General features: G+C 42.2%; 1 protein-coding gene across 3 annotated transcripts in view; it reads left to right on the forward strand.

Moving 5' to 3' along the window:
- syt7b (synaptotagmin VIIb) overlaps positions 1-26,090 on the forward strand; it is a 109,175-nt gene that overhangs the window by 40,560 nt on the left and 42,525 nt on the right. For 2 of the 3 annotated variants that reach the window (XM_088992012.1, XM_088992013.1), the window contains exons 2-4: positions 9,341-9,444; positions 25,577-25,656; positions 25,883-26,017. In XM_088992012.1, coding sequence (XP_088848138.1) covers positions 9,341-9,444; positions 25,577-25,656; positions 25,883-26,017 — 319 coding nt within the window. The remainder of the gene's footprint in view (positions 1-9,340; positions 9,445-25,576; positions 25,657-25,882; positions 26,018-26,090) is intronic. The other variant, XM_088992014.1, reaches the window with a different exon arrangement.

Consider the following 26,090-nt stretch of genomic DNA (forward strand, 5'->3'; position numbering starts at 1 on the left):
AACATGTTGAACATGCAAACAGCAACTTCCTAATGACATGAGTTGAAAGCCTGACTTGTTTCAATAAAAGCAGGAAAGGCGATTGAATCAACGTAGAAAGTGACTTGCTCGACGTTGTCCATGCAATGATAGCCACCGAAAGTCATCGCCAGTGAATGCATCTGTTCATTTGTAAAATCAAATGAAGACATTTTTAAAACAATAAAAACGATATATATATACTAAGATTAAAGATTTGTTTTCTTAAATATATGACAACAATCATTTCTGAGGGTGAAAAGATAATGTGCTCTGGATTGCATCTCTGAATCTGACCTTGACGCCGTCTAAATCTCTGTGATGAGCAGGCCAGTGCAAGGTAATTTGTTTCACACGTCTGCATGATAAAATGTTAAAAAGATGAGCAACGCCAGCCCCACAATATTTTTTAAATAAATAAATCAAATACATTTGTAAAAATATGATTACATTACACATATTTAAGACTCCTCTCGAACATTCACTGAAGTCAAATGCCAAGACAATATTTTTTAGACATGGTGTGATGATATTGTTTTAAATTTGTCTGCTTGTTGGCTATTATCAGCAGAGTCAATTGTTTAACCTTTTCAAGAATGTTCATCATCTGGATTGAGAGTGTTGTTGAGGAAGTATCAGATATTGAAGGTCATTGATCCGTTCCCACTCAGAGCGCTATTGCTACAGCCCAATCAATTCATTTTTCCATCCTCAAAATATTGTGACCTTTCCAAGGACTTTATTGATCCCTTGACCAAGCAAGTTATTGTTTGTCTCAGTTAAATTCCTGAGTGAGGACATTAGCACTTTTCATCCCTCCAAACAGTTCAGATTTATAAGGCCATTGTGAAACCGTGCTCATTAAACAACAAAATTCTTCTTCAAACTTGACTTTCCCACCCACAAATTTTACCCCGAAATAAGTTTTGCGATATATATATATACAGTAAAGTCTCGTTATATCGATATTCAAGGGAGTCCGAAAAAATATCGATATAACCGGGACTATCGATATATCCGACCCTGTTTGCATGTAATTTTCTCCGTGCGTGCATAGACATAGTATCGATATAACCGGGACTATCGATATATCCGATATCGATATAACGAGACTTTACTGTATATATATATATATATATATATATATATATATATATATATATATATATATATATATATATATATATATATATATATATATATATATATATATATATATATATATATATACTGTATGTGCACAAAACCGAGATAGATGGAGGACATTGATTCGCTGTGGTGACCCTTGAGGGGAAAAGCCGAAAGGAAAAGAAGAAGAAGAAGATATATATACACTGTATATATACAGTATATGCAGGAAATGTGGTTAAGATTGATTGACATGTGTCAATCAACATGTCGTGTGTCATATTACCATATTTATTTCTTGATTTTTGTGTAGAAGGTGCACTATATATTTGTGTATAAGGTGCACTATACGTGTGTGTGTGTGTGTGTGTGTGAGTGTGTGTGTGTGTGTGTGTGCGTGTGCCTGCGTGTGTCTGTGTGTGTGCGTGCGTGTGTGTGTCTGTGTGTGCCTGTGTGTGTCTGTATGTATCTCTGTGTGCCTGTGTGTCTGTGTGTGTGTGCATGCTTTTACGTGTGTATGTGCGTGTGTGTGTGTGTGTGTGTGTGTGTGTGTCTGTGTGTGTGTGCGAGCGTGTGTGTCTGTGTGTGTGTGCATGTGCGTGTGTGTGTGAAGGTCACACGGTAATCTGCCTCACGATATAAAGGTGCAGGGTTCCATTTCGGCTACAGCCTTTCTGTGTGGCGTTTGCATGTAATCCCCGAGCCTGTGAGGAGTTTTAGTTGTGCCAAATGGTGGTCTTAATGACCAGAACCTGCTCTGAAATACACTGGACGCTCTGGAAAATTAACACAGTCTGTGTAAATTCTCGATGGCAACCCCTTTCCTGGCTCTACTGTTATTGCAACCTATATTCATGGATGCTGTTGTTATTACTAATAATAGTAATAATACAACACATCACTGCTGGGCCAATATGAACTGTAAAAAACAAACAACACAGTTCCCAACACAGTGTTTTATGATCTTAAACATGTCTTTGGTCTTCAATAGCTCCGATAGGTGGGAATACAACATGTGATTCAAAATACATATGTATCTGCTAAGAGGTTTTATATTGATTCATGTTCTGTCATTCTTGTCCTCATTTGTTTTCATTTATAACTCAAATAAGACATTGAGTTATTTTCAAACGTACTCGAGGCTGAAAAAGTACCCGGAGCAACAACAGCAGTTGCCAGAACAATCTCCCCATCCAGTTGCTCAAGAGGAGCTGCTCCATTTGACCTTTCGTGAGCATGAACCATTTGTCTTATTAGATGGAGTTAAGCCACTTGTTCAGAAACAGAGATGCCACAGCCAACATTTACCTTATTACATCACAAGAACAAGAACAAAAAAGTCAAACCGGTGCGTGTCACTTCATCCAAATTTGCCTTAGGAAGGTTTTCATCTCTGCTGCTCCTCAACATATGTGTGTGAGTCATCATGATCTTTCAGCATTCCACTCACCCGTAGCCTGCCTTGTCACACAGAGTAAACTTCGATATCCTCCTCATTATAAGCAACAGATCACAGCCCTGCCAGAAGCACATCTTACGGTGCTGCCTGCAGACTGTAAAAAACACACCTGTCGTTCAAGTATATTAGCTTTTGAGACTGTATGGCAAAACCGCACTGTTTGCAACGCTTCAGGTGTACAGAATCAAACCTCATGAACATCTGTGTTTTGCCAAAGATGCAGCAGGTGATACAAATCATCCGTCTCACTTGCTGTACTCACATCATTTACTGAGAACCTGTCATTAATGTCGATGGCCATCTCTTGAACCGCTTGCCTCGAGCAGAAAAGTGAAAGTTTGTGTCATTTTGATGAGGAGTCACAGAGGCACACACTTACCGGACACTCCAGTATGTACACCCATACATACACTTGTGGAATCTTGTGGAAGCCAAAGAAGACTTTCTTTTTTACTTTGCGCAACGTCACAACATATTGTAATTGTATTTTGGATTATTTTTGTTTTGTTTTTTTTTTGTTTTTTGAGCAATTATTTCCAAAGAATGTGGCCCGGTGGTCTTTAGGTAAGCGCATCCACCTGACAGTGCAGGGTTCGATCACCGGTTTCGATCACCGGGCTCGAACACCGGGTTCAATCCCAACTCTGGTCTCCCTGTGTGTAGTTTGCATGTTCTCCTTGGGCATGCGTGGGTTTTCTCGGGCAACTTTGGTTTCCTTCAAAATTCTCAAAACATACTTGGCAGCCTGATGGAACACTCTCAATCACAGGTGTCAGAGTCAACGCCCGGGGACCAAATCTGTTCCGCTATATCTTTTTTTTTTGGCCCACGAAAGCAAATCACGCATATCAAATGACATGCTGCTTGCGAAGGTCCAAACCAAAATTTGAAATTGTCTTATGTAAACCACAATAACTGTCATTATTCTTACCTTCAGATTTGAAAACTAGTTATTCATTAATTTATTGTGTCTGTTCTTTATGTAACATGTGGAGTAGATGAAACATTCTCATGGCCTCCCCAAATTCGAAATTGTTAGATGTGAGTGTGAACGCAAATGGTTGTTTGCCTCTGTGAGGCCTGCCTCTGGTTGGCTGGCAATTGGTTCAATGTGTCTCTGCCTACTTCCCAAAGATAGCTGGGAGAGGCTAAAGCACCCTTCCTTGTAATCCTGAAAAACGTCTTCTCTTCAACACTTTGGCGAATGATACAAGAGTCACTCTCATTTTTTTTAACCCGTTTGCACATTATCCTGACCTACAGCAAGAGAGGTTGCAAATGATTGAAGGGGCATTTTCTATCAGTTACAAAAGACTCCAACATCAGTTTGAATGAACCGAGCCTAAGCTCATGAGCACAGCAGTCGGAAGGAGAGGGGTGAAATGCATGGACAGATATCAGAAAGGACTGTGTGGAGAAATGTGACGCTCTGGCATGATGGAAGTTGAGACTGTTGGGCACTCACTTTTGCTAGATCCATATTGAATTCACAGGCAAAGTTACTAGATTATGTCAAAATATTAATGTTGAAAAGGGCATTTTTGGCAGAAACAAACTGCAGATATTCTGTTTGTATTTTTATCCCATCATTACAGTTGTGACATTGAGATGGAGAAATATCATGGCCCACTTGCGCTCAGTGTCCTCATTAGCTCTCAATGGTGCAGACGGTGGTGCTTGAGCGCTCTCTGAGGCGAGCTGTGAATTTCCACCCAATTCAAACAAATAACACAAGTATGTCGTTGCTGATGTCCCTCTCGGACATAGAATTATTTTCATAGGAAAATAATTTTCAAGGAGTTCATTTGTTTCAGAAATCAATGCATTACCACAAATGGAAATATTGCCCAGACAAAATTGGCTGTAGGCAGGGAGACAAGAATAACAATGAGAGAACAAACGGTGTAGGGGGGAAAACAATGTGCAGCAGTTTTGCTTCAAATGAAAAATCATTGCATCACATTCCAAGATTATCCAGTGAATGATCCTTAGTGATTTGTCATCAGTAGTGGCTATAAAAGGCACAGTTCGTGTGAATGAGAGCATTTGAGCTGTTGCAGCTTAACTGCAAAAAGCCTCTTGTTTACACTTGAAGCCACAGGAGGGACCAGTATGATACCGAACACTACGCAGCAGGTGCCCCATCTTCAAGTAATCCGCAATGAATATTTCACAGCCATGGCCCACTGATTATCTGCAATGTGCCAGATTTCTATCTCTCTCTCTCTCTCTCTCTCTCTCTCTCTCTCTCTCTCTCTCTCTCTCTCTCTCTCTCTCTCTCTCTCTCTCTCTCTCTCTCTCTCACACACACACACGCATTTACGCACACACGCAATGACTGTATATATAAAAACTCTAGACCTTCTCCAGTCGCCCAAAGAGGTACATGAAAGAGAATGAGACAGACAAATAAACAAGCAGTTCGCACCACATCTGAACGTGTATGCTCAGTGGCAGGGTTCTAACAACAGAGCAGATCCACCAAGACTGGAAATTGAAAGGTAGTGGAAAGGCATTTCAGAGAAGGAAATTGCAAAGAACTGCAGTGCACAATGACTGGTGACTCTGATAGAAGAGCACAGCAACCTCCCTGTACAAAACTCAGTTACCATAACAAAAGCAGACATATAGGAATGAGTCTCACATATGAAAAACTGTACAGCACCACTCCATCTGCAAATAGCAAACAACAAACCACACTCATGCATCGGCACAATTTAGAGTGTTCAATCAGCCTGCCATGCATGGTTTTGGAATCTGAGAGGAAACCAGAGGACCCGGAGAAAGCCCACACTGGTCATGCAAACTCCACACACGGAGGCCGGAGGTGGACTTGAACTCACGACCCCTGTGAAGCCAGCGTGCTAACCACTCGACTACCGGGCCACCTGAAATTCCAACGATTCTAAAAAATATATACAAACGCTCCCCACTTTACGAACGAGAGATGTTTGGAGCGGTCGTTCGTGAGGTGAATTTGTTCGTAAATTGTTTCAGTGCTATATTTTGTATGGAATATACATATGTTTAAGTCAAACACTGAACGGGGAAGTATAAAACACAGATGCTCTAACAGTCTTAAAATAAATTGATTACTGTAGTACGACTACATATATCCTTGGGTCTTCAGTAATCCATTACGGAAGCTGCTGGCACGTAATTACTGAATTACGTGCCAGCAGCCATTACTTTTTGTTATGCATCGCCATTCGCCTACTCCGGGGCCTCAAACGTGAAGAGGGATTTCCTCCACGCCCACATACTCTACATAACCAATCGTGAACGAGCTTGGCGGCTCTTCTTCAGAGCGTCTACTGGGAGAAGGGATTTTCTCCTCGCCCACATACTCTACGCAGCGAATCGTAAGCGAGCTCGGCGGGTCGGGGCCTGAACTCGTTGGCAACACTTCGGCACAGCCTGGCGCTGATTGGACAGCCTTGGTGTCCGTCATGCAACCATCCAGCCCTTGAAACCTCGAATGTGTCTCTGTGCATGCGTGTGCGTAAATCACAGTACGCAGCCAATCGCAAGCGAACTCGGTCGGAAAAAGGCATGCAATACAAAATCTCATTTACAGCATCTCTGTCTGAGCATTTTTCGACATCCGCAAAAATGTATCCGCAAAAATTTTCATATGTACCGTTATTCATACCTCGAATGTTCGTAAGTTGTGGACCGTCGAAACTGTATTTAATGCTTTGCGTCTTTGTAAGTTCTCAGTCGTACAGGAGTGGTTCATCGATGAAAAGGTTACTTCAGCCGTCATCTGTACTTCTTTTAAGGTGCCGGATGTTTCGCTTCTCATCCAAGAGGCTTTACATCTGTCTCTACCTCAGAAGCAGTCTTAGTGGTGATGCCGAGACTGCTGGAGGACTCTTCTCTGCATGAAAGAACCAAACTTAAACCGGACCACTTCTCCCAATTATTGGAAATTTGCCTCAATACTTTAGGGAAATATTTTACAAATTCATGGTTGTGCTATGGGCTCACCAGTTTCATCCATAGTGGCAAATCTGTACATGGAAGAGAGGGAGAAACAGGCCCTCACATTTCCCGGGGACAAAACCTAGGCACTGGTTTAGATATGTGGATGACCCTTTTGTCATAATTAAAAAACAAGAAATTCAATCCTTCACAGATCACCTCAACCAGAACCAACTAACCTTTTTTTGGATTGTAAAGTAATTATAAAAGAGGACAGTTGCCCACCTCCTCTAGGTCTAGGTGGGCAACAGACGGACGCTAGCTAAACTAAAAGCTATGATGGACAGCCCCTCCCACCCCGACATCACTGGGTAGCTCTTTCATCCGGAGACTTTTACACCCACGCTGGAAGAAGGAGAGGTACCGCCGTTCGTTCCTACCGACTGCTGTCAGGCTTCACAATAACCACATGAGAAAAAAAACTGGACACTTGACACTTGTACTGTAAATATGGGTTGATGCAATACAGCTACATATATCAATATGCTTTTATTGATACTTGCACTATGTACAGTTTTTTATGAAACAGGTTTGCACATTTACAGTATACAATTGACATTTTTATCATCTGTACAAAAGTGAAGGTTTCGGACGTTTCGCCTCCTATCCAAGAGGCTTCGTCAGCGAACTAAAGTCTGACTGGTCGTATCGGCCCCATTTATATATCCCTATCGATGAGAAGGTTTCTTCAGCCGTCATCTGTACAAAAGTGAAGGTTTCGGACGTTTCGCCTCCTATCCAAGAGGCTTCGTCAGCGAACTAAAGTCTGACTGGTCGTATCGGCCCCATTTATATATCCCTTTATCCCTTTAGGGATATATAAATGGGGCCGATACGACCAGTCAGACTTTAGTTCGCTGACGAAGCCTCTTGGATAGGAGGCGAAACGTCCGAAACCTTCACTTTTGTACATTTACTATGCTTAGAATATCTTGTTTTCTATCCTTTCACCCCCCCACCCCATGCCCCTTTCAAATTGCTGCTGTGGACTGCAAATTTCCCCATTGTGGGACGAATAAAGGTTTTCTATATTTTGTTCTATATGAACAAAAAATGTTGCGCTGATATATATATATATATATATATAGTAATGTCATGAGAGGCTAGCTCTCAGCGGGACAGGACAAGGAGCGCAATGGGCGACAGGTTTGAATACAAACAAAGGTTTTAATAAAGGGTTTCAGGGGGAACTCACAAGTAACAAAGGCAAGAATAGTGTCTCTTCCTATATTTAAATCATAATAAAGTCTCTTCTGAGGTGAAACTGAAGACGGAGTTCTTTTCCATGAGTTTCTAGGCCTCACCCCTCTTGATGTCCTCCTCATGTAGACTAGCCACCTTTAGCAAGGTCCGAATCCAGTGTCCTGTCGTATGGTCCCAACTGGCAATGAGTTCCACGCAGCAATCAGTTTCTCCACAGAGCACAGCAACGGCGCTTGTCTCCCCCGGGCTCACACTCAGAGGCTCTCCGTCTTAAAAGCCTTGCCTGCCAATCAAGCCGTGATCAGCCACAGGTGTGGTGTTTGAATTGCTGCCTTCCACCAAATGGGGCCAAAACCCTCTCTGGGTGAAGCCATCTTAGGGGGATGTATTTGCCATCCAGAATCCAGCCTCTCGTGACATCACAATATATATATATATATCTATCAGCGCACATTTTTTTGTTTACTGACGAAGCCTTTTGGATGAAAAGTGAAACCTTCAGAGAGGTACAGATGACGGCTGAAGAAACATTTTCTTCGATTTAATGCTTTGACAAATTTCTGTGTTTGCGTGGCAAACCGGTTCAGGGTGTCCCCTACCTACTGCCCGAAGACAGTTGGGATAGGTTCCAGCCCACTGCACCCCATGTGAGAATAAGCAGATCAGAAAAATAATGGATGAAAGGGGTTCACAAATTTGTGACGGCATGGTTTTTGTCAAAGGTTGCTGAAACTAACTTGCTTTTTATTGTACATTTCTTCATCTTCTTTATACGTACTGGTAGGTGAGTCATCTAAATGAATATGGTGCAAGTAAGGCACAATTAAAGTTGCTTGGAGTAATCCAGTGTTTCCTCATTGAAATGCCAGCTGTTTATTATTTGGGAGACTCCACCATGGGCATTTTTCATGCAAGTAAAGGTCGGAGATTAAAGCTTTGTGAGAAAAAAGCAAAATGTATGTTTTAATTTTGTTTAAAATGTCTCCCTAAATGCAGTGTCTTTATCTGGCTGAAAACATTCAACCAGGATGAAAAAAAATGATTTGTAGAGGATAAAAGAGTCATTCGTTAGTTTGATTAATTTTACAAGCGGAACGAATTTGGCACTTGTGAAGTCTTTGTTGCCAGTGTCTCTAATTGAAAGAATTACAGAAATAAGTTTTCATCTATCAAGTCGGAAACTAACTTGCTGAAAGGGTAGAGTAGCGGCGAGACAAAATGGAAGTGAGTAATTGCATGGCTTGTGGCCCTTGATATGATCTCTTCCTGACATGTGCACATCATCTATTTATAAACAGAGCACAAGCATGAAACAGTTCTCTTGCTTTTCAACACTTCTCGGTCTTGCTGATAACAACTATCGGGATGATGATGAACATCATTGGGTTTTATCTCCAATTGCGGCCATGCGTTCTAATAATTTGGACTTCAGTCACACTTCTGTTAGTTTGGCAACTCAGAACAAAGACCATAAGAGTGAGAACACAACTAATGTTGTCTTTTTGTGTCCCCCACACCCACTCTCTTTCCTCTGACTCCCTCATGTAGGTTCAGTGTCTCTCGGTGTATTCCTGGTGTCTTTGGCATTCCTAGTATGTACCCTTTGGCTGGTAGCTCTATGTGGTGTTTGCACATGGTGTCAGCATAAACTGGTGAGTCAGAATTTATTCCTGTCAGTCAATCAATCATTGTAATCCAAAAACTAAGCAAGCATGCATACCACTAATAAGGTAACGTTTCTTCTTGTGCACAAAAATGTCAATCAAATATGTGTCAATAATTTTGAATCATCGAAAAGCAGACTTGGATCCAGTCACAAGACGGAGTCATACCATTTCAAATTTGGATTTCCATGCAATTGGGTCATTTCAAAGTGTTCTGGCATTTGGTGCCTCTGCCAGTCATTTCCCAAAAGTTTAAAATAATAGGTAAAGGTGTGATGAACAACAAATGTCGTTCTTCACTTAAAGATCAGGAACAATTCTTCAGAATCACATTCACAAAAAGTCCATGCTGATGCACGCTACCCACAGGTTAGAAAAAATTCCCTCCAATGCCATCCATCCATCCAACCATCCATCCATCTTTTGCCGCGTATCCGGGGTCGGGTCGCGAGGGCAGCCACTTCTTCCATCTTGTCCCAGCAGATTCCGAGCCGTTCCCATGAGTGCTGGGAGACATAGTCTCTCCAGCGTGTCCGAGGTCATCCTCGGGGTCTTCTGCCAGTGGGGCATGCCCGGAACACCTCACCAAGGAGGGGTCCAGGAGGCATCCCGATCAGATGCCTGAGCCACCTCATCTGGCTCCTCTCTATGTGGAGGAGAAGCGGCTCGACTCTGAGACCCTCCGGGATGACCGCGCGTCTCACCTTATCTCGAAGGGAGAGCCCGACGGACACCCGACGGAGAAAGCTCTTTTCGGCCGCTTGTATCCGGAATCTCGTTCTTTCGGTCACGACCCATAGCTCGTGACCATAGATGAGAGTTGGGACCTAGACCGACCGGTAAATTGAGAGCTTCGCCTTTTGGCTCAGCTCCTTCTTCACCATGACAGATCGGTACCAAGTCCGCACAGATCCGCCTGTCGATCTCTCACTCCCTCCTACCCTCATTCATGAACAAAACTCACTCCTCCACTTAGGGCAAGATCTCCTCCCCCGACCTCTCCTCCAATACTAAGTCACGATTGGTACAGAATCTATGCCAGAGACAAACAACCATTCACACTCATGATCTCGCCATGTGTCAGTTGAGAGCAGGAGTGTCCAAGGTGGGCCGCTGTCCCGCATGTTTTCCACCCCTCTCAGGAGCAATGCACCTGATTCAAATCATCAGGATGGTTTTGATGCTCCCCCACAGCTAGCTGATCAGCTCATCATCTGAATCAGGTGTGTTGCGGCCGGGAGAGATGGGAAAACAGACAGGACAGAGCCCTCCAAGCTTGCAGCTGGACATGCCTGGTTTAGTGTGTTGCATTAACCTACCGGCATACTGGGAGAAAACCCACACAGGCAAACGGAGAATATGAAAATTCATTACAGGAAACCAAGATTTGAACTTGTACCTGTACTCTGACGGAGATGTGCTCACCAGGCGTGTTCATCAGTCACCCAGCGTGTTACCGCTCTATATTCACCCGCGAATGGAATGGATGTAATCCTGCAGTAGTTTGTAAACTGGTGTTGTGTCACAGTGCTTGTTGTCAACAGTGGGTAGTTAACAACGTCAAAATTAGACACACTTGGTCAAACCTTATTGTCCGGCAAAGTCAGCCCAGAATAGTGTGTATTCCTCCCACAGAATACTTTTTCCTTGCAAGTGATCATATATCAAATACTGTGAAGGTGCCATAATAAGATGATCAATGTGGATGTGTGTGTGTGTGTGTGTGTGTGTGTGTGTGTGTGTGTGTGTGTGTGTGTGTGTGTGTGTGTGTGTGTGTGTGTGTGTGTGTGTGTGTGTGTGTGTGTGTGTGTGTGTGTGTGTGTGTGTGTGTGTGTGTGTGTGTGTGTGTGTGTGTGTGTGTGTGTGTGTGTGTGTGTGTGTGTGTGTGTGTGTGTGTGTGTGTGTGTGTGTGTGTGTGTGTGTGTGCGTGTGTTTGTGCGTGTGCGCGCGTGTGTGTGTGTGCGCGCGTGCATGTGTCAAGCATGCCGTGAGCATATTTAGATTTTTATAAAAATGGACATTTGACCTGGCCTGGAGATACAGAAATGCTACTCAAAGATGCAATATTAGAAATGTGCTGTATGCGATATGCATCTTACATTATTATAATATCAATATCGTTGTGATATTTAACATGTACTGAAAAAAAATATCTCATATTTAATATCAAATGAAGTAAATATGTTTTCATGTATAAAAACCTGAATGTAGTCTTATCTATAAAGTGTTCTAAATGTCCCTAAATACTGTTCTCCTGTTGAATAGCCATGCACCTTTAAAGGACAACCGACACCATTTTTTTGTTTCCTAACTGACATCAGAAAAACGTTTTATAGCATCTAAAATACCCAAAACACGCAGGCTGATATTTTTAGTCAAATGAAAAACACCAATAAACATGACTTAAAGTGTCACCAAACTACTTCAAAATGACCTCGTGATGGCGAGTTTGAGAATATCCCGCCCCCTTGTTCGTGACCTCATGCCAAGACGTCTTGCCTTTCTTGTTACTCATCCCGTTATGAATATGATTCAAATAGTTCTGAAGAGGAAAGCAAAAATGTTTGCAATCGATTAAATAAGTCCTGCCGTATCATTTTGAGGCGTCTGGACGCCAATGTAGCTCCCAGAAAATGCACAAGATGGCACCCAAGCTCCGTTGGGAATGGGCTGATTTGTCTGCTGGGAATTTGTGTCAACTAGTATCAAATAGTAGTCTTGGTGCAACACATAACGATTTACCATCGCATTATTTGTGTTTTCCTTCGAATTTCGCCATCAACATGAAGTTTTCAGACCAAACAAAGTACCCAAAATGCATTGTGTGTCGCTTTCTCGGTCAGTGACGATACCTACCGTGATGTCACGGTAGGTATCGTCACCAACCCAAAAAAACTTTAATGCTGCATTTGATTGGTCGAAGTTACATCAAACGATACAATTCAAAATGAATTTATAGCACGTCTTTGGCATTCTCCATTATGTACAGGACGTGCCATTATCATCATGACAATTTTTAAAATATATTCTGCTGCTTTAATTTAAATAATGCTTTCTCTGTATAGGGAAAAAATTAAACCAAAACATAATAGTATGTTTACTTTCATGTGAACACCCACCGCAGTTGTATTTGGATTGTTCATAATATATACCGGGGAACGTAACTCAACTCTCGATCCAGTGACTTCAACCACAACTGCGAAACGCAAAAGAATAAACGGGACGTAGTATTGCTTGCTTATTCAACTGTGGCTTCATTCCATCCCATTTCAGCAGCAACCAGTTGTCAGTCAGGCTTTTAACTGAGCACACCTGCTTCACACACTTGCCCAAACTGCAGCAGTTTGCCTTCTTTTCCGCATAATATATGTTCATGGCATCTAGGATGCAATCAGTGGACTTTGTCTCTCACAAAATGAAAGAAAGAAAGAAAGAAAGAAAGAAAGAAAGAAAGAAAGAAAGAAAGAAAGAAAGAAAGAAAGAAAGAAAGAAAGAAAGAAAGAAAGAAAGAAAGAAAGAAAGAGGTGCATGTCATCTGACGAATCCAGGTGTGGTTGGATGATTGAATAGCCTTTAGAGGTGATTCTATAGACTTTCTCCAGCGTACATGTTTAGCTTTCCTCCTTGTTGCACATTTACTTGTAATATGATGTAAAGTCTGGGGATTTTAAATTAGCATGATTGAAATCCGCACGTATAATGTGTGCAGCATCACGTTAAGAACTCTGTTGGCCGCTTACTGCTTTGTGCAACTGATCCATGGCAATAACACCATTAGCAACAGTAGCCAAAATGGAACTGTATAGTGCCACTTAGCAGTTTTTTTTGACGATGATACTAGTGCAGCGTGTTCTACCGGAAACAAATTCCTTGTGTGTTCTACATATTTGGCAATAAAGATGATTCTGATTCTGATTCTGATTCTGATTCTGATTCTGAGCAATGTATGGCACACAGATGATGCATGATTTAAGAATATGCAATCTAATCGTCATATTCCAACTCGAGAGAACAGTGGTTGTCGACTGCCTTTTTTTTTTTTTGCACCAACTATCGTTGACATACATAATGCATAATGCATCCTGGTGGTGGCTGCCTCCCACATTTGAGGTCTTTCAGTTCTGATTCCCGCCACCTTGGGAATTGATTACAATATTCAACAGAATCATGTTTCAGTATTGTAGTGTGTGTGTTTGTGAGAATAAAGGTTTCAACGTACAGTATTAAACAAAATCATAAAACAGCATCATGAATTCTAACAAGCAGGACCAAAAATAAGTGAAGGTCTAACATTTTATGAATACACACAGTAAATACAACAAATTATACGTTCGTATTACAAAATACATCGGTGAAACATAGTTCATATAAAGGGCCAAATCCATCTTGGATGGAAACGCTGAAAAATTATGTGTATGAGAATAACTGTTGAAATTATTTGAGCCATAATATGCATGGAGAGTTGCATTTCTCGAGCATAGGAAACCAGTGCCATAAATGCAGCCATTCCTGCAATTCAACCCCTATCTGTTGTTTTCTTTGCCGACCATCTCCTGCCATTGCTGGAAATAGAGAACCAGACATAAAGTCCAGATATGGAGCTATATACCGTGACCGACATATTATGTAAGTCTTTGCCTCCTTTGTGTCTACCCAGCAGGTAACAAAGTGGTCAATATATGCAGACATTTTTTTTTTTAATTTGGCTGTTGTGTTTTGTAATCAGGTGTGTTTTGTATTCGGGAAATCATGATAGATCAATCAAAAATAAATACATTGTTATGTGTTTGTTTAGATTTCATTTGGTTTTGTTCCTCGATGTGCCCTCGTTGTCTGCACCTGTTGTCATCATCCCGTCAGCCGTGTCCATTGTGTTGAACCAACCAGCTTCTTCAACCCTTTGTGCCTTGTCCAGGTGTTTCTCGTTGTTTCGTCACTTTGCTTGTATTTAGTCCACCGGGTTCTGTCAGTCTTTATTGGATTATTGTGAGTGAGTCTTTACTGGACTTTTGTTTTGTTTTGTTCACTCTACCCTCCTCCTCTCTGCTTTTTGGGATACTCCAACTCCCATTACTCAAAATGGGACATAAAGTCCATCACACCACATGTCTTTCTTGTCTCCCTCAAGCAATCTCTCTCTATCTGTCTCATAACATTCAGCATACGTGAACCAAACATCGAGTATTTGCTCAGAAAGTGTTCTCCAAATCGATCACTTGGCCAAAATTTAACAGAAAACCATAACGAAAGGTTTATGCACAAAATTTATAGATGTCTGTTATCATGGCAACAACTTGAAGGTAATGTGACCTCTGGCGCATCTGCAAAGCTGTGAAGTTGAAAACCGTTGACTTTAATTTGATCCCATTTGAAACATTAAGCATAAAGTGGACATTTCCAGTGATGATTCTGACATGCACATGGAAGTATTTATGATGTGCATCTCCATCAAATGTCAAGGAGACTGTTATTTTTCTAGGCTGTTTATTTACCTTGGGTTAGTCACAACAGCTGATGTTATATTAGTGTGGAATTGACATCAGGTGCCCACTGGGGAGTTTGAAAGGTGGATCTCTGCATCTTGATGGCTTCATACAGCTGCAACTACTCGGGTCAACGTGATTGCTCAACATGTCAGTTAAAACATTTCCAGCTCCTTCCTCCTCGGGGGAATTTCTGCTGGAAGGTACTAGCATGTCAACAAAGAGGCGACGACTGAAGCTCAGGCCCATTGAAATCCAAAATGGTGCCCGAAAGTACGGCAGCATTCTGGACCAGCTGGAGATGCTTCATTGGATTGGATTGGATTGGATTTGCCTTTATTAGTCTCGCAGTGGAGAAATTTACATTTCACAGCAGCAAAGTTATGAAAGAAATGAAAGTCGAAAAGCAAAACACAGGAGCTGCTGGAAAGGCAGCCACTCTCGCAGCGCCGTCTTGAAGTCAAAAGAACAAAAAAAAACTCAATAACAAATAACATGACAACACAAAGACACAGAGAGACATTAATTCTTAAGCACTTTCTGTACCCTCTTTGTTACATAAAGCAGTTCCAGATGAAAGAGGAGAGGATCATAGCGTCTCTTCACCAGTGGATCAGGGACATCATGGTGGAATGTGCACGTGGACTACAAGTTAATGTTGTAAGCAAACAAGCAGCTGTAGCATCCATTGACGAAAAGAGATTGTCTCACATCTCCTGTCCCCCATAAATCAGCTTCAATTCCATCCCGCGACTGTTCCATATACTCATCGGCGCTCTGCGCTGACGCTCCTTCCTTCTTATCGCGGGCTCCTCAAGCTATGTATCCATCCAGCCGCAGACTGTCCAACAGCACCGATCTTACCGCCGAACAAAGCGAGGCTGTGAAGATGCTGCCCATTACAGGCGCAAAAAAGCACAATGGTCCCAGAGCTGTCCAGCGATGACAGTCGAATGGCACCGACATTCCTCCCATTCAAAAACCGTACTGGCATATCCATGCTGCCGAAAAGGCGCAACCACTCAGCACAGTCTCCTCCTTGATGAATGTCGTGTTCAAAAATGCTGAAAAACAATCCGTATCCGTTCCACACGACGCACAACAACACAAAGTGACAAAAGAAAACACAAAAACAAGACAAAAACAACAAAAAAGCAAGGCTCATCAGAGCACTTGCTGACGGCTGCCTACTCGGGCGCCATCTTGGACTTCATGGAGGATTGGCTGACTCCAAAGTAAAGCACATTGCAGTAGTCGAGCCGGGATGTGGCAAAGGAATGAATTACTGCTTCTATGTGCTCATGAGAAAGGAGAGGTTTTATTTTAGCCAGCTGCCCAAGATGAAAGAAGCTGGATTTAACAACCGCACCAATTTGTCAGTCAAGTTGAAAGTCACTGTCCAGTGTAAGACCCAGGTTTGAGACTGTTAGATTCAGATAAGGAGCCAGGGGGCTCAAGTCCACAGGATAAGATTTACATGGGCCACCGGGACCAAACAGTATCACTTCTGTCCTATTTTCATTGAAGTTCAAGAAGTTTTGTGCCATCCAGGTTTTGATATTCTCCAGGCAGGGATAAAAGTGGGCTTACCGAAAAAGTGTCTTTTTTGTTCAGCGGAAAGGTCGATGCTGTAGGACAGTCTGAGGCTGGATGGATGCATGGCATGAAGAGCCTGCGATGAGAAAAAGGCGCAGTGCGCCGATGCGTATGTGGAACTGTCGCGGCTTGGAATTTAAGCGTTTTTACGTAGCGCAGTAGATGTGAGACAGTCTCTCTTCGGCATTGGATGCTACAACTTCATTTTTGCTTTCGACATTTAGCTTGTAGAGGACGTGCACATTCCACCATGCGGTCCCTGATCCACTGGTGAAAAGGATGCTTTGATCCTCGTCTTTCATCTAGAACTGCTTCATACAACAAAGAGGGAACAGAAAGTGCTTAAGATTGAATGACTTTCTGTGTCTTTTGCGTTGTGTCACATTATTTGTTATTTTGTTTATTTTTGTTGTTCTAATTTCAAGATGGCACCGCCAGAGTGGCTGCCTTTACAGCAACTCTATATTTTGTTTTCTACTTCTTCCTTTCCTTTCCTCCTCCTTTCATAACTTTGCTGCCGTGAAATTTCTCAACTGCGAGACGAATAGAGGCTAATACAATCCAATTTTCAATGCAGGCCGCTTAAAGCAACGATGATGGATATTAGTCCCCGTGAGACAAACGGCATGCTTCTCAATCATTCGTGAAATGAGTCTTGTCAGTAAAAGACAAAGAAGATTGGTCGGTACTGATCCGGTTAGTGACAATTCCAGTGACGAATGAAAATCCACTGTCCGTAGGTGTGTGTTTTTCTTTCCTGCCATTCGTCAACTAAACAGCTGTCTGTCAGTGGATTGAGAGACATTTGATCGTAACTGAAAAAAAATGTCCAACACTGCGAGACAGACTGTTGAACATTTTCCGCATGTGCGAATAGAAAGACGAACAGCAGTCTCTTGTGAGAGGACTTGTGCCATTAACCATCTGGAGCAAGGTGTTCATAATTGCTTGAGCCTCAATGGGGAGGAGCAACGCTGCTTTTTTCATGGTTAAATCATTGACAGTCTTGGAAGGAAAAAGAAAATCACTGTAGTACAGACCACAGAACTAAAATGGAAAATAATTTCAAGTGATATTTTTCCCCCCACCTACATAAACAATTGAAATAAAGAGTCACTTATATATCATTAATTTACCTAAACTGTTAGGTAATTGTCATGATGAATTATCAATGGAAGTGAAAACTAGAAAAATAGCAGGAGTGGATAACTCTATGGCCTTGAACGTCTCTGTTGCACACCAACAACTCTAGTCATGATAATCCGTCTCTCTCTGTATCTTTGTGTTGTCATGTTATTTGTTGTTTAGTTTTTTTTGTTCTTTTGACTTCAAGACGGCGCCGCGAGAGTGGCTGCCTTTCCAGCAGCTCCTGTGTTTTGCTTTTCTACTTTCATTTCTTTCATAACTTTGCTGCTGTAAAATGTAAATTTCTCCACTGCGAGACTAATAAAGGCAAATCCAATCCAATCCAATCCATGAAGGAGCACTCAGTTTCAAAAAGCTTGTTTTCAAAAACCCTAGTGCGTGCCAGCTTAGGCAAGCCGTTTCCGTTCCCGCATTGACGCAAGTTCTTCTCACATAAATTTAATTTTAGCTACTGGTGTTTAGTGGTGAAGTTTAAAAGTACGGCATGACATCTATGTCTAGAACTATAAAAAGTTGGCTTTCATGACAAACACATTTCACATTTTGTTGGCCTGCAATGTTGGAGCTCGAAACATTTGCTCGTTGAAAGAGAACTGCACTCTCGTGTGCAGTCACGCTTTAGTTTTCATAATTCTGACCTTGGACACAATGTGTTCTGTTAGTGTTGACTTCATGTTGAGCAAGCACATTCGGAAAGTTTACGGCACTCTCTAATCATGGCTTTGTGGGCCACAAGCTTTGTGTATAGTGACTGCATGCCTTATGCCTCCAGCACCACACTAATGATTCATATGTTCATAAGAATCACTCGGAGCAACAGGTTCTGATTCTACCTATAAAGTTCAAGCCAATTCACATCACGTATGCTTTGTGTGGTAGTATAAAACCGAGATAGAAAAAGTATACATACTGCTTTCAGTGTACACATATTTATGACATTTTCATGATGACAATGATTTGAAGAAATTATCTTTTTTTAAAAAATATGTATATACAGTAAAGTCTCGTTATGTCGATATTCAAGGGAGTCCGAAAAAATATTGATATAACCGGGACTATCGATATATCCGACCCTGTTTGCATGTAATTTTCTCCGTGCGTGCATAGAAATAGTATCGATATAACCGGGACTATCGATATATCCGATATCGATATAACGAGACTTTACTGTATATTCTCCCCAAACCTTGGGAATCATATTCCTGTTATAGCATGCATGACATCATCTGAGACGTAAAGACCCTTTTCCTCCCCACTCCTCATTCTCCTAAATATTGATAATGGTACAACTCAGACAATCATCATTAGTTAATATACTACCTTCCCCATTTCTATCCAATATCAGTGGACTTTGACGCTCACATCCTTTACGATGAGTCACCTCATATTATTGAGTTAATCTCAGTACACTCCAAAAATGAAGTCCAGAGCCGAGATTCGATTCTATGCAAACAAGTACTCCTCCGTTCTCTGAGCATTATTTAAAGGACAACCGACGTCTCCGGACAAGTTGTGTCCATAATTTGTAAAATGGCTTTAAATGACTTCTACTGAGCGTATTTTACTAAGATTCCACCGCATATAGCTATATTTTATGGTTTAAGACTCGCTCTGAATATTCAGGAAGTCTTGTTTTTGAGTTGGTGACGAGTCCGTACGTGACGTCATGAAAGGACCGCCCCCTGACCGTAAAAAAACGCATTATAGCGTCCTTCCATCACGTCAATGTATTTTGATGTACATGTTTCGTCTGAGGACCGTTTTGCACCCAAAAGCCGACGGAAGAGGGAGTCCAAGCTCCATATAAGGAATTTATCAGCCTGTGGAAGCAGAGGTGGCCACTGGAGGTCGCCATTTTGTGCCTCTTTTCTGATGATCCATTGTTGCCCCAATGTTGCCTCAAAATTGCATGGAATACATTATTTAATCGATTGCAAACATGTATGCTTTCCTCTTCAGAACTATTTGAATCATATTCATAACGGGATGTGTAACAAAAAAGCATATTCTCCGAATCTGAAACCATTGTTTGTATTCTCCAGCAATGCAAGACGTCTTGGCGTGACGTCACGAACTGGGGGCGTAACTTTCTGAAAATGCCCAATTCGCAGCTCAATTTTTTGTAGATTTTGGACACTAAGTCATTTTTATTGGTGTTTTGCATTTGACTAAAAATATCATGCTGCGTGTTTTGGGTATTTTAGATGCTATCAAACGTGTTTCTGATGTCAGTTAAAAAAACAAAAAAGTGACGTTGGTTGGCCTTTAAGACTATTTTGTTCAATCATTTGCACTGTCTTCATTATTTTTCATCAAAAAAAAAGAGCATTTCTGCCACGGAGGAATGAAAGAAATGCCGCGAGAATGGTCAACTCGTAGTTGTAAATTGCCCTTCTTTTCACAGTGTGAGCACCAAACGGTAAATTGTTCACTTAGACTTTATATGGAAGGCAATTTAACTGCGTATCGCTGTAATCGAAGTTGAGGGTGGGGGGGCTTCTAAAATTGGTCGTGTGTCAATTTTAAATTAATCTGAGCTGAGCTGGATGGATGTGTCATGGTTCGAGAACCCCACTAGCAAGTGGAGAAAATGTAGGATAAATGTTAATATTTTATTCAAATGTCAAATTTGAAATCTTGATTATATCCATGGGCTTTGGTAACCACACAGAACCACTTTTGGATATTCTCAGTGGTTTTACACAATGTTACCTTTATCATGTTTATCATCTTTCTCCACTGTGAAATGTAAATTTCTCCACTGCGAGACTAATAAAGGCAAATCCAATCCAATCCAATCCAATCTTAGCAGAATTTGAGGAAAACTTAAAGTCAAAGTCAAATTAGGCTTTATTGTCAAATATGCTAATACACATGACATACAGCACAGATGAAATTACTGTCCTCTCGGACCCAGCATGCAAGGCACTTTTGACTTTAACAAACATAATAAACATGAAAGCGCCAATTTGCCGGGAGAAGGGAGCCGCTGCGTGTTCACGCGCCGCTAAAGAGTTTGATGTTTCTCTTTATTTGTAAGTAGGTTCGTTGTCAGATCTCCCAGGCAGGTGACGCGCAGGGCTTGATCGTGGCAAGTCGGGTCGTGATGTCCGTCCGACGCCCGGCCTGAGCCGGGCGTGAGTCTGAGATGATTCGGCCCTGTGGTTCGCCTAATCTCTCTGTCCCCCGACAGCTTCTTTTATACAATTTGCAAGTGTGTGCTATGCGTCAGGGTGATACGCACATCAAGGAGATCAAGGAATTGAAAGACATGAAAGTGTTGAAAGGTGCACTTCAAAATCATACACAAGTGTGACGCAACAGGGCTCCCCTCCTGGATCCGAAGTCGGTGAAAGCGATGAAGGAAAAACAAATAAAAACAAAAGTCATTCTGCGACATGGTGAGGCCAGGCAAGATGACGGTCACCGGGCATGGCAGGCGTCGGTGGGGTGGTTTCCGAGGAGGTTTCGTGGTGCCTGAAGTCGTTGTACGGGAGCACGGCAAAGAGTGCCCTACGACTGCCAGTTTGAGTCGATCGATGGAAACTTTCCTCGCGGCCGTCGAGTCGATGCCGGAAGGTCTTCTCACCGTGAGTTGTTCGGCTGGGATCGGTCAAGTCGGAGAATCGATGAGGGATTGTGAGGACGAAGGTGCGTGGGGTTGGCCATGCTGCCGGGCACGGACAGGTGGGTCATCGGCGACGGTGGCGATGATCGCGCTGCCATGGCGCTCTGCAGGACGCTGAGGAAGAACGCTGACGTCGGCGGCCGTGTCGGCCATGAAGCGTCTTCCCGAAGTCCGATCGTGGACATAAGCGATGTCCGACGATGTGCGATCGTGGACATATACGATGCAGCTAGTTGCAGAGTCGCCAGGCGAATTGGACGATGTCAGCCATCAGGGTGCGGCAGGTTTCACGGTGGGGTCGGGGCGCCCACGGGTGGTGGCGGTCCATCGGGAGCTCGGCTTGAGGGGTCTTGCTGTGAAGATGCCGGGTTCACGGGCGGCTGGGAAATCTGGGTGTTTCCATTTGGAGAGTTGATTGGGCTGAGGAGGAGGGAAAAAATCCTCCTGGCTGGCTCGCCAATAAAGAGTTTGATGTTTCTCTTTATTTGTAAGTAGGTTCGTTGTCAGATCTCCCAGGCAGGTGACGCGCAGGGCTTGATCGTGGCGTGGAGTTGAGCAAGTCGGGCCGTGATGTCCGTCCGACGCCCGGCCTGAGCCGGGCGTGAGTCTGAGATGATTCGGCCCCGTGGTTCGCCCAATCTCTCTGTCCCGCGACAGCTTCTTTTATACAATTTGCAAGCGTGTGCTATGCGTCAGGGTGATACGCACATCAAGGAGATCAAGGAATTGAAAGACATGAAAGTGTTGAAAGGTGCACTTCAAAATCATACACAAGTGTGACGCAACACCGCCATCTTGGGAAAAAAAAATAACAAATATGACAACACAAAGACACAGTCATTTATTCTTCAGGACTTGCTGTACCCTCTTTGTGGTGACATGAAGCAGTTCTAGATGAAAGAGGAAAAAAGGTCTAAAAGGAGGCTAAAGGTCTTTGTAAAGTTACCTTTCCTTGAGAATGTTCCCATTTAGTGCAAAAACAAATGCAATGTACTCAGAGGCCAATTGGTGTTTGGTGACCAATGATATGAAAAGGGTTATAAACTGATCCGACCCATTTGGACCACTTTTGCAAGCACGGGCTGGCAAAGGCACAATGTACCATCGACCCTTTCAAAAAAGATAAGTACTGTCATTAAGTCAAGTTATAAGCAAAAACTCGACCTTGCAGTTGAAGTTATGAAGATGTCATCAACAAAATAATTCAACGGTTCAGATACAGCACAATAGGCATGTCCATATTATTGCATCGAACATAGTTTGTCTCACTGCAGTTGGTGGGGAATTTGGTTCATCTTTTTGTGCTTTTGCTGCGCACCAAGTGTGCTAACATTGCTTACAAAACTCAATTCTGGTGTGTCTGGTGGTTGATGACATGTTTTTGGTCGGAAGCTCACTAATAAAAGGCTGTTGAAGGATGGAAGCTTAATTATTTGTGAAAATAAAAGTCATATTGCAAGTAGAACTCTATGCACTAAAATTTCTCCGTGAAATGCAAAACATACAAAAAAAATCTAATTAGGTTCATGTGGGTGTGATTTTGATAAACTTGTATGTAAATGAATATCCAATTAAACTTGATGCTCTGTGAAACAATCTCCTGTTGTGTTTTCACACATATGGTTTTGTGGCTATGGAGAAACATTAATTAAGATTCATTTAAGAGTTTTGTTTCTCGCTTTTTGAAGCATTACATCGATATTTATTTGTATTGAATAGAGGGTGACATGATGAGTCAACTTTAGCTTTTCATCACGGTGGTACTGTATAAGAAAATAACACAAGCAAATTGGAAAGGGATTATTCAGTGGGGCGGGGGGGGTGAAGCTCATCTCCAAAATGGGAGAAGCATAGTTGTTAGTCGTTTTTAATGGGAGTAGGACAGGATGAATGTTGTTTTCACAGAGATGGGGCAGGACATGATTTTTTTTTCCTTATGGTGCAGGATCTGTACAGGACGGTGCCTGTCAACCCCATAAATATCCTTTTGAGAGTTTATCTGTACCATGTTTACAAAAAAAATACAATTTGATGGCAAGCTCTTGATGCACTTTGACCTTGCTGAGTTTAAAATGTAAGAAGAGTGTGAGCGGCCCGGTAGTCTAGTGCTTAGCGCATTTTCTCTGGGTCCTCCGGTTTCCTCCCACACTCCATTAACATGCATAGCAGGCTAATTGAGCACTCTAAATTGTCCCGAGGTGTGAATGTGAGCATGGAATGTTGTTCGCTTTGTGTCCCCTGCAATTGGCTGGCAACCAGTTCAGGTTGTCCCTTGATGATTGCCCGATGAAGGCTGCGATAGGCTCCAGCACCCCCCACCCCCAAGCAACCCTGGTCAGGATTAAGCGGAATCAGTGAATGAAAGAAGAAAGTCTTTGTAGGTCAGTTGAGTCGAGTGTTGTATTTACCACCCTCAAAGTCGATTAGATATTTTGATAAAATTCCAGGTCAATCTCATTAACCACTGAATCCATCCATTAGCATGAAGTGGATAAAGAATTGAGCATACATGTGCATTTTACTGTATTAAAGTACAGATGTATTGTGTGCATTGAAAAGTCTCATAAACTCTAATAGCCACTGTCCGCCCTCAGCCCTTAACATATCCGAAATGTAATCTTTTAAACATCACCAAAAGTCTTGCATTGGGATTTTGACATCTCACAGTGCTTGAATATATCCCATAGCTAACTGTTTGCTCCATTGTGTATGCTGAACATGTTATTTACAGATAAGCAAAGTTGCTTGCTCACGCACCAGGCAGACGTGATTCTTTTAGCCGAAGAAGTCGCTGTCCAAGGTGCTGACTGTGCTGCATGATCTGCACTTTAGCGCCTCCCAAGAAGAGTATAAAAAAGAGAGCCCGACTGCTTGGGAGAGAAGGGTCCCTGGCTTAATCTCCCTCTGTAGTGTGATAAAGCCCGTCTTTAAGAATTTACAAGATTTGTTTTCACTGGCAAACGGTCATTTGGCACAACATAATTTACTATACGGCATCGATCAATCAATTCAGATGATGTTCTGCCAGGAATTTTCCAGCGCTGGTGTCTCGAAATAAACATGTGTCTCAAAATCAATAAAAATTCCTAATCAAAATTAAAAACGACAAGTTTTCATTTTAAAAGTTATCCTTCAAGAACCAAAGTACTTTCACAGCCATGTTTTCAACACCTTCAAACGTTCCTGGAAGATTTTGAATAGGATTCAATGCGGCCCACTTGTCATTGCCATCTTGATGCTGTCAATGTTATCAAAATTGGTTCCCTTGTCAGACACTGGATGGAAAAAGTCACATATCACCAGGACAGAAGAAAACCATGTCATTCAGGCATTGTGAGTAGAGATGGCATGAGGACGCTTTTTCACAACAATTGCAGATGTCAATGCTGCAGCCAATACAGTTCTGATTCTTAAACGTTTTGAATATGTGCATGAAATAAAATTGATTATTACTATTCTGCTCCCCTAAAGAAAGAGGAAAAACACCCAGAACCTACACCTATCATATTTTACAAAGTCAAAGTCAAGTCAAAGTCAACTTTATTGTCAAATATGCTAATATGCATGACATACAGCACAAATGAAATTACTGTCCTCTCGGACCCAGCATGCAAGGAGTTTATAATGACTTTAACAAACATAAACAAACCGTTAGGAACAACACCACTGGTCTCACTATGTACATTGATCAAGTGCTAATGAGCAGGTATATATCGTCTGATAATGTTGGGCTTAATTGATGATAATACACACCCTGTAATTTACAACACACTGACCTCTGTGCTTTGTCATGTCACATGTGGAGTCTTGCATGGATTGGTATTTGGCCCACTACTACTGTTGATGACAAGCTGATTGAATACTCTAAATTGTTCCTGTTGGATTCACACTCTATCAGTTCCTAGATGTTAATGTGAGCGTGGATGGTTGTCCATCTGTGCCCTGCGATTGGTTGGCAACTGGTTCATGGTGCCTACTGCCCGAAAACGGCTGGGATTGTGAGGATAATGGGTGGATGGCTGGATGAATATTCTACATTATTTATAATTGTTCCAGGTTGACAAAGGCATCCTAGAATGACATTAAAGATCCTGTGAGCTGCTGAAATTATTTTACATGCATTCAGTGTAGATGATCCGAATAATGTTTTACCCAATCAAACTATTCAATGAAAACAAGCGACCCTTTGACAGAACAGTAACTGTACATGTACAGTAATATATCATCCAAACTATCCCACATCACTCGCTGCCTTGTCTGTGCACAGGGGAAGAGGAATAAGGCCGGAGTGGAAGCTGCCAATTCTCCAGAGTCTGTGAGAGGTCGAGGGGAAAATAAAGCCATCAAGTAGGTGACGGGAAACGGGAACATGGAAATGATTTATGGCACTGTGAGAAAATTAGCGTGCTATCTGGTACTGCAAGCCTGTATTTTTTCCCAAAGGCATACAGTACTTATGGAAAATTTGTGAACAATGCATTGTATTGCAGTAAGATCTGACTGTGTACCTTGATGTGTTTATGTGACATGCCGTGTGTTGTTTAACTGCCTTGAACACTCTCTCCGACTGCAGCAATCTTGACAGAGACTTTTGGAATAACAATGATAGCAGCAATGTCCAACAGAGGTGGAGCTCCTACCCACCAAAGGAGTTTCTCTTAAACATGTCCCCCTACGCGCCCTATGGAGACCCTCGCCTCACATCCAAGTGAGTCTCAGTCAGCGCAAGATGTCTCTATTAGGTTGAAGCTGGATGGAAATGGCCAATTTAGCACTTTTTA

The sequence above is a fragment of the Hippocampus bargibanti genome, linkage group LG03, assembly GCF_051943395.1.
Source record: "Hippocampus bargibanti isolate YZ-2025 linkage group LG03, ASM5194339v1, whole genome shotgun sequence".
Classification (NCBI taxonomy): Eukaryota; Metazoa; Chordata; class Actinopteri; order Syngnathiformes; family Syngnathidae; genus Hippocampus; species Hippocampus bargibanti.